The 9,860-nt window shown below is 44.0% G+C and overlaps 1 protein-coding gene across 1 annotated transcript in view; it reads left to right on the top strand.

Annotated features, from left to right (window-relative positions):
- The first annotated feature begins 750 nt into the window (after positions 1–750).
- Positions 751–9,860, top strand: part of ITGA4 (integrin subunit alpha 4) — a 95,772-nt gene continuing 86,662 nt past the window's right edge. Inside the window, exons 1-2 of the mRNA XM_069577053.2 lie at positions 751–2,212; positions 2,551–2,672. Coding sequence (XP_069433154.1) covers positions 2,016–2,212; positions 2,551–2,672 — 319 coding nt within the window. The 5' untranslated portion in view covers positions 751–2,015. The remainder of the gene's footprint in view (positions 2,213–2,550; positions 2,673–9,860) is intronic.

The raw sequence follows: 9,860 nt of genomic DNA, 5'->3' as shown, positions 1-9,860 counted from the left end.
GATCCAGGAATCGAACCCAAACCCTTGTCTCCTGCATTGGCAGGTGGGTTCTTTACCACTGAGCATTAGGGAAGCCCCAGTCACCAAATTCTGTTGGGTTCTATCCTCAGCTATCTCTTGAAACTCTTTTTTCTGCTCCTTCCTAGTTCAGGCCACTCTCATCTCACCACTCACTACTGCAGAAGCCTGCAAAGTTAGGCTTTCTGTCTTCAGCTTTTTCTTCACACTTCTGAAACTCACAGCTGACCAAGACCAGTCCTCCAACAGCTGCCTACTAGCTCCAGCACAGATTTATAAATTCTTAAACTGGTTTTGGAGGTTCACAATGTGTCCCCACCTCCCTAGTCAACCTCATATGACACTATCCTGTGTGGGGGCCGCTAACCACTCCAGCAGAGGCCATCTCTTCCCATTCCTCTACCTGGCCCTGCTGCCCTTCATCTTTTCTCTCAAAGTGGTTAGCCTAACAACTGTGCTTCTCCTTCAACTCTAAGTGTCCCTAAAACATCCAGAACTTTCTTCAGTCAATAAACATTTGTCTGTCTACCACCTAGCCAAAATTTTTCCTGAAAACTTGCCCTGCCTTGTTCCCCATGGCATCCTGTGGGCCTGGCAAAATGCCTGCTCAATTAATATGCTAAATAAATGAACAAGTATTTTAATCATGTGTCTACTTTTACGACTTGAGAGGTACTGCTTCAATATGGTTTTAACGAGCGCACACACATACTATATAAAGAAAGCTTTTTCTTCTTTTGTTTTTACTTTCCATTCCTCTCTCTAGGGGATCTTCCAGACCCAGGGATCAACCCCTGGTCTCCTGCATTGCAGGCTATTTACCATCTGAGCCACCAGGGAAACCTAAATAATATGTAGACCTGCCTCTCCTGCAAATACCACCCTAATCATCTGTGGCTATCCAGCTGCACTAGAAAGAAACCTGAGGTACACCTGGCTTAATCAGGACAAGAGTCAAACCCAGTTTAGTGTGGTGTGCTGCGGTTCCCCAGCACATTTTCGAGGCTCATTACGCTGTCTTGACCTAAGCCCCGATGGCTCGCCTATCCGGTGGAACTGATCGGATGTGTGGAAAGGGGGAGCATCAGATTCAGTGGAAACGAGGCAAGTGTTTCCTTACCCCAACCTGGCCCTTGAACAGAGCCACAGCCTAAACCTTCTGCCCCACCCTGCCTTTCAGCTAGAGCCACTGCTCCAAGCAAGCAGCCCGGACTAAAGAGGAAGTAAGGGGAGGAAGAAAGTGGAAGTCTTAAATACCATAACGTCTTTTTCACCAAAATGTATCTTGGGCGCCTTCAGGGAGTGTTCTGCGTGTGTGTGTGTGGCTCCCTGGTTAGTTTTTCTAGTGGTTGCTTATTAACCCCCCACCCCCCAAACCAGGTGTAGTGCTGATTAGCAACGAAGGTTCAGGGCAGTTCCTTCGCAGTCCATGCGGTGCCCAGGTTTGTGGCTGGCCTCTGGGCCACACCGTGCAGGAGCCTCAACGCTCATAGTGGGCGCGCGCGGTCGGTAGGATTGAGGCCCCAACCGCGGTTAAGGCGAAGCCCTGGCCCGGTCCAGCTCAACTCCTGCAGTGCCGGGAGGCCCGGCCTGGGCGCGCGCTGCGCAGCCAAGGTCCCCCAGCGCCCCCTACAGTCACGCGTGCCGGGAGTCAGCGCTGGGTCCTGCGCCTCCGCACCACGCCCGGCACCCCACCCAGAGGCCCGCGCCCCGGGGCTCACGGTCACCGCACCTCCCGGCCGCAGAATCCGGCGTGGGGATCTGCGGGCTCGTCCTATCCCTTGCCATCTCGGATTGCTCCGCCCGCCGCAGCCCGACTTCCCCTCCCTCTCTGGGTCCCTGCCCTCCTCCCTCTCTTCTTCCCTCCCGCCCGCCGGCGCCGGACACGCTGAGCCTCTTCTCTCGGGGCGCCCTTCCCCTCGGCCAGCCGTCGCATCCCGCGCAGCTTTGGGACGGAGAGTGGCGGTTGAGTGTTGAATGTTCCGCTCCGAGAGCTCATGGCTGTGGAAGCGAGGCGAAGGCCGGGCCCCCGAGGGGCCGCCGTCTGGGAGGCGGTGATGTTTCTGTTGTGCTCGGGGGTCCCGACCGGGCGCCCCTACAACGTGGACACGGAGAGTGCGCTGCTCTACAAGGGACCCCCCAACACCCTGTTTGGCTACTCGGTGGTGCTGCACAGCCACGGGGAGAACCGATGGTGAGTAGGGTCGGACGCGGGAGCCTGTGGCATCTCAGAGCAGCTAGCAAAAAGCGCCTCGGGGATTCCCTGCCTGATTCAAACTTTCCTCCCTCTAGAGAAGGCAGGAGGGAACCCAGCTCGCTGGAGAAGCGCTTGGGAAACGAACTCATCTTGGGGTGGCAGCAGCCGGGGTGCGTTCTGGCGCCAGGCCCTGAAGTTTGGGGTGGCGGGTTGAGTGCTGGGGTGGTGGGCGGAGGCAGAGGCGGCGGGAGCGGCCCGGCTGCCTCTGCGGAGACCCGGGGTTTAGTGGGCAGCAAGGCTAACATCTGCACCCACGTGCGCGTTTCTCTTCTCAGGCTCGTAGTCGGGGCGCCCACTGCCAACTGGCTCTCCAACACTTCAGTGGTCAAACCTGGGGCTATTTACAGATGCAAGATTGGGAAGAATCCAGCCAGGACCTGTGAACAGCTCCAGCTAGGTGAGTGGGATCTGGGGACGGGAGCTAGTAAGCCCTCACCCCACTCCTGTGGACTCCACGGCGGACAAGTCCTGGAAAAAACTCGTATTGCCTGTTCTCATTTAAAGGGGATGATTTTCACTGTTAACTCAACACCACGTTCCCTTCTTAACATAAAAGAGGTCTCCTTTCTGCCAGTGTTTTTCTCCCTTTTGCTTATGACAGTGATTGTAGCATTCTGACAAAACTACGTAGAAGGAAAATTTCTGACACCTCCTTAGACCTTCCCTTGACCTCTCTCTCTCCCCCTCCTCCTGCCCCCACCCCCCATGTGTAAAACACATCTTAAAATCTCTCAGCACATTAATGACAGGATCCAGAGAAGCCAAGACTTGAGAATTTTATTTCCATCTTAAAACACATCTTAAAATCTCTCAGCACATTAATGACAGGATCCAGCGAAGCCAAGACTTGAGAATTTTATTTCTATCTTTGACCTACCAACCTTGTTAAAGAACAGGCTAAGGGGCAGATCAGGAATAGCAGTTGGAATTGATCCCATACCCTGTCATTTAGCCTAAGGACTTAAAAAGAAAATAATCTAGTTTTACTTAAGATATGAAATATAAAAGGAGAGCACAAGAAAAAATTGGCATCTCCACCATTAATAGAAGTATTAATAAAATGAGGTTTAATGTATAATTATTAATTTTTCTCTTCAAAGACTCTTGATTTCTTAATGTCTCTAAAAATGCATTCTGAAGAAAATTCATGTTTCAAAGTCAACAGCAAATTTGCTTTGCACAGACACATGGGGGAAGAAAGGGGAACTAATATTAATTCAGACCCTATATTGCTTCAAACATTGTTAGGAACTGCCCTATATGTTGCTTCTTTTCGAGAAAACAACACTGGGCCATTGGTGGCATTGTTCTTACTTTACATGTGAGGACTCTTTGCATGTGGTTCAGAGTGTTGCAAGGACATTTTCTAAAGTTACTCAGCTAGTGAGTGGAAATGGGACTGCAAGTCAAAGTCAGGCCTCAGTTCAGTTCAGTCACTCAGTCGTGTCCAACTCTTTGTGACCCCATGGACTGCAGCGCACCAGGCTTCCCTGTCTATTACCAACTCTTAGAGCTTGCTCACACTCATGTCCATCCAGTTGGTGAGGCCATCCAACCATTGCATCCTCTGTTGTCCCCTTTTCCTCCAGCCTACAATCTTTCCCAGGATCAGGGTCTTTTCCAGTGAGTCAGTTCTTCACATCAGGTGGCCAAAGTATTGGAGTTTCAGCTTCAGCATCAGTCCTTCCAAAGAATATTCAGAACTGATTTCCTTTAGGGTTCACTGGTTTGATCTTCTTGCTGTCTAAGGGACTCTCAAGAGTCTTCTCCAACACCACAGTTCAAAAGCATCAATTCTTCAGTGCTCAGCTTTCTTTATACTCCAACTCTCACATCCATACATGACTGCTGGAAAAGGCCTGCTTGGGTCCAAAGTCCAAGCCATTTCCAGTCACATATACATCTTCAATGCAAATAAAATTCACTGAAGAGTCCGACATAGTGTCTGCTGAGCTGGTGAGTTACCTGTGAATGGTGAATAAATGGTTATACTTAGTATCTTTTTTTTATCTTTATTATCCATGGGTTTTGGGGATAAGTTAATCACTGCATCTTTAATACCCTCTCCCCTTTTTTTACATAGTAGTCTTTGCTTTTTCTCAAACTGGAATACTTCTTCCCTTCATTGACAGTAAATTCAAATACAATATGCACATAATGGAATTTTATTTTTGACTCAGCATTTATAAGAGTTTAGGAGTGGTCTGCACTGCATAGAGTAAGTCCCACTCTCTTATTAAGCATCTTCCATCCCAAAAGGCAGACTAGGAAAGCATAACACATTCACAGACCTATGCATTTGGAATAACTCTGCAAAGCATAATTGTCTTTTCCTAAGAGACTTGAGGGATGAAGAATTAGGGAGCAGAGCAGACAGCTTTGATCTGCCAGAGGATCTTGACAAGGTCTCGGGAGGGAAATGTTTTATTTTGCTGTCCTGTCATAGTTTCCTGATTCATGACATTACAACCACTGGTATTTATCCCCTACTTCCTGTCTGGAATGGCACTGGATCTATTTCTAGATGTCTGTATTTAACTGGAAAGATCCGGTCACAATATTGTATTAAAATTTAGTATAATAAAAAATAATCTGTCAAAATTGTAGGAAAGCCTAAATTCTCTGGACACATGGAACATAGGAAGTGACTACAGAAATATCCATGGAGAAATGTGTGCCTGGTAGATGTACAGCAAGCATGCATTAAATAAAGATTTATTGGGTGGATAAATGAATAAAGCAAAGTGAAAGCTTGATTGTTACCAACCTGATTGGTGAATAAGAGAATTAACTAGAAATGATAAGTCAAAGGGATATTTTCAACTTTAAGATTTTTGATCAATAAAAAAGCTATTTACTGAGATGAAAGGCAGACGACAAGATTTCTAGTCAGTCAACTGGTAGAAACACTGATGGCTATAGTAATAGAACATTTGCACATCTTTGAACATTTGCAAAAGAGTTGACTGAAATTACTTCTCATATAACATTTTAAACAGTGCATCTTCCTTATATGAAGAAATTATACGTTTCAATTCAGAGCAATCTCAGAAGTAACTTGAAGCTGTAAAATAAGGGATTGAGGATAACGTCTAGAAAGTGAACACTAGAAACTATAAAGGTAACTAAAGGCTTTTTAAAATTCTCAGGTTTGTAGATTATATAGTATTCTTTATGAAGAATTGTCAAGGAAAAAATACACACACACAATCATCTGTATAAGATGGTTTTAGTTGTCCTGTCTCAAATGTATGGACAATGCTTAGCTCACTATCTTACATTTAACTGACATTCAAAAAATATTAGTTTATTATAAGCATTGCCACGATGAATATTGAGGTACATGTGTCTCTTTCAATTCTGGGTTTGCATTCCCACCAACAGTGTAAGAATATTGTAAAGTAATTAGCCTCCAATTAAAATAAATAAATTTATATTAAAAATATAGTAGTTTATTTTTATCTTTGTTTTCTACTTAAATCTATATCTGCATGTTATCTGTTATAGGCATGGTGAGGTTATAAATACAATTAATAGATGAAACCAAAAGTTAAATGTATAAATGAAAAGATAACAGTTGAAACACAGTGAAAAAATATTTTTTTGTTGGCTCAACCAAAAATATCTTAAAATAACTAAATATTGAGCTATGATATCCATGTCATAGGATGTTTTCTTTCATTCATGTCCTGATTTGCTAACAAGGAGATGAAGTTGAAAGATCCCTTAAAATAACGCTCATCTCCTATACAATTCAAAGTGCTGTATACATGGACTAGTTTTCAGGTCTAAGATTTTCAAAGTTTCATTCAGACAGATTCCTTCCTTCAAAAGAGGACGTCAATACCCTTCCCCCTACCTCCTAACCCCCCTTCTCTGTTGTGCATAAAATTGTCCCATATTGCGGTATGTTCAGTGTAGTCATAATCAGAAGTGAGCAGCAAATGCCTGTTTATCTTGAATGTTCAGGGGATGAGATGTTGAGAGTCAGGTACCCCTTTTAGTGAAGTGAATTGACTATAGAAGAGATGTATTTCTTCTTGCGTGCAGACAGGCTCCTTCCACCTCCCTGCCTACCTAAGAGGTATTTTCCTGCTCACTTCCTTGGTACTGCCCTCTGTGAACCAGAGGAAGGTAGTCTGCCTATAGGAGGTCTGAATCGAAACTTGTCCGTGAAGACTCTGTGTCTGGGGAGGCCATAGTGATATCCAGTTTCAGTTGGTTTTCTACCCAGGTGCTCTGCATCCTTGCTAGGTTTTTTTAAAAGGAAACTTTGAACACGGTTGCTAAATTAAGGCATTACAAGTAATGACTTTGTTAATGTATTTAATGATAGTCCATTCATGCTCACCAATATTTGAAGGGAGAAGATAATAAAATATGTAAATGACTGTAAAATTGTATTAAAAAGATTGTCTTTATTTCATCTTTCAAAAGACATACTCTCTAGATCTTTCATTACTTTTAACTTGCTGCCAATAGCTTTATACTGATAGCTCCTAATAGCATTATACATGTGTGTTTGTATGCACATACAGACTTGAACAAATGCACACTTGTCTGGATAATAAAGGTTATAATTTTGTTATATAATATACATGAAATGTATACAAAATACATAAAATTATATAATTATTGTCTAATATAGTAGCCACAAGCTACACATGGCTATTGAGTACATGAAATGTGGCTAATTTGTAGTGAGAGGTCCTACAATACAGATTACATCTGGGTATTGAAGACTTAGTACCAAAAAATTCATACATGTATATATATATATAAAATCTCTTGATTTTTTAGGTATTGACCATATGTTGAAATAAATAGTTTGAAGTTAATATCAATTAATAGTTAAATGAGAATATTTTAGATGCATTAGGTTAAAGGAAATATTAACATTAAGTTTGCTTATTTCTTGTTACTTTTTAATGTGACTGGTGTAAAAATTATTTCATATGTAACTTACATTATGTTTCTATTGGAGAGCACTGTTTGAGAAAAACTTAACTTCCCTATGTAAAATAACACTGACTTTTTAGCAAGTGCTTTCCCAATGTCTATATGTAAAATAAATAGGATTTTCACTTTTCTAGATCAGTGTTGTATAATTACTAGACCTTGAAGCTCCCTTCTTGTCCCTCTTTTTCTTACTAGAGAGAACAATGGTTTATTACAAGTTAGTCATCATTATTTCCCTTCAGATTTCTTTCTGGAAATTATATAACCTCTTTGGAAGAGGTTAAGTTAATTAGCATCTGTGTCATTTGACTAATGATTACTTCATTCTCACTTCTGCCTGATTTGTAGGAATTATTAGCTTGACATTAAAAGACAGACCACTCACTGTTGAAACATCAAATATATTCTTGATAACTTTTCTTTCTTATTTGCAATACTCTTTAAATTGTAGCTTACGAAGCTGATGTTGACACAGACTGGTCATTTTGAAAAATCATCATTGAACAGAGGTTTGTTATGCTAATTATGCACAACATTAAGACAGAGAGATTCGTAAACTATCATATTAAAAGAATTAAGTTTCCTGATTTCCAATAATTTCCCAGACTCCACCTCTAAAAGAATGGCTTCCACCTGGTTTGAGAGACGAGGTTTTCTAAAATGCATTTTATTTATTGCCAAAAGTTTGCTTGACCACTGGGTGATATTTCTAATGGCTAAAAAATATCTCCCCTTGGTCACAGTTCTTGGGCCAAGTATGGTGATACATTGTGCGTGTGGGTCATTGGTTCATTTGGTCATTTCCTGAGGGATGCCTAAGTGCTGGAACCTGGGCTTAGAAAAGAAACACGGCCCTTGCCTCAAGGGGTTTGCAGTCTATAGTTTAGTCGCTCAGTCATGTCCGACTCTTTGCGACCCCATGGACTGCAGCCTACCAGGCTCCTCCGTCCATGGGATTTTCCAGGCAAGAGTACTGGAGTAGGGTGCCATTTCCTTCTCCAGGGGATCTTCCCAACCTAGGGATCGAACCCAGGTCTCCTGCATTCCAGGCAGATGCTTCAACCTCTGAGCCACCAGGGAAGCAGTCTATAGGTTGGGTTATTATAGGAAAGTATGGTGAAAAAATCTAATCTAGTTAGGAGAATAAGGTGATGTCTTCCTAAGGAATTCTAGTGGAAAACTGAGGGAAAAAAATCAGTTATCTCAGAGGAAGAGGTTATGGGAAAGGGTGCTGGACAGAGCAAAGTGTGTATGAGCACCCTGAGGTCTTTGAGAGGGCGATATCTTTGGATGGAAAGAAAAGAGCATACAGTTGAACTGTGGCGTGTGAAGCGGTGTAGATTAGAGAAGTGAGCAGGGATTATTGTGTTACAGCTTGGTGAATTCTCCGGCAGCTGCAGAAGCGCTGGCTGTCAGCATGCTCTTTTGCGGTCACACACTCTTCCTCCGCATGTGCGCAGTGCAGTGGAGGCTGGGGCTGGGTGTTGGGCTGGGGGGCACAGATGCACAGAGGGAGGTGTTGGCTCCAGCGGGCATGGTAGTGCTGAGCAGTGACAGAGGCAGGGTCTGATGCAGACCCACAGGAAACTACAGGGGCCCCGGCTGTTAGTGTGCTCTTCCCAGATGTGTGCACAGCAGTGAAGCAGGATGATGGGCAGCAGGCTGGTGACCTGCAGGCTCACAGCTGCATGGCCGAACCTTGAGCGTGGGCCTGAGTGTGACATCAGCCACTGGGGTGGAGGCAGGCGTCATGTACTTTGGCTTTGGTGGGTACAAGGAGGAGCTCAGTTAGCTAGCCTCTCACACCAGGGTAGCCACAGAGGCCTGGGCTGGCTGTTAGGCTAGTTCCTGGGCTCCTCAAGGACAGGGAAAAGGGAGTATGGCAGAACCCAGGTATCAGTGAACACTAATACGTGTGGGACAAGAGCTGGCAAGATCTGCAGGAGGTCCATGGTGTCTGTCCTGGCCGTTGATTTAGTCAGCGGTGAAATCTGCTGTTTGTCTGCAGAGCGGGTCTCTGTGACCTGGACTTTGTAATTAGTAAATGAGAGAGATGAACGGGAAGAAGATTTCAAAGATGTTACCCAAGGTTCTGACTTGGGCTGTTGGACAGATGATGGTGCTATGTCCCGTGAGATGTAAAAATAGATACCTGGTAATCAGTTGGATGTATGGGCCTGGAGGGCAGGAGAGGTCTATATAGGCAGTTCAGAGTTGAAGGTAATTGGCATAGAGATGGCAATCAAAGCCATGGAAGTTAATGAAGTTTAACCTAGGAATGTTCTAGGTTAAATGGATCACTGGACCCAGAAGAGATCCCATAGGACTCCTGCCATTTGAGAAGCAGCTTGAACAATATTGGTCAACTCTCTAGCTGCAACCTAGCTTCTTCTGCCAAGCTTTAAGAAGCCAAGTGCCGGTGGCCTTCTCCTAAACTAATAAACTCTCTGGGAGTGGGTCTAGCTAGGTTAGATATTGTGATTTATAGTAAGAATATATATTTGGTCTTCAACCCCATTTCTGACACAGTGATCCTAGGACCCTTGGAGTTTTCTAGAGTGATAAATATGTCTTTTGTTAGGTTAATGACCATCGCCATGGAAAAGAAATGCAAAAAAGCAAAGTA

This window comes from Ovis canadensis, chromosome 2 (assembly GCF_042477335.2).
Source record: "Ovis canadensis isolate MfBH-ARS-UI-01 breed Bighorn chromosome 2, ARS-UI_OviCan_v2, whole genome shotgun sequence".
NCBI classification, from domain to species: domain Eukaryota; kingdom Metazoa; phylum Chordata; class Mammalia; order Artiodactyla; family Bovidae; genus Ovis; species Ovis canadensis.
This window is presented reverse-complemented; position numbering and strand designations above follow the sequence as displayed.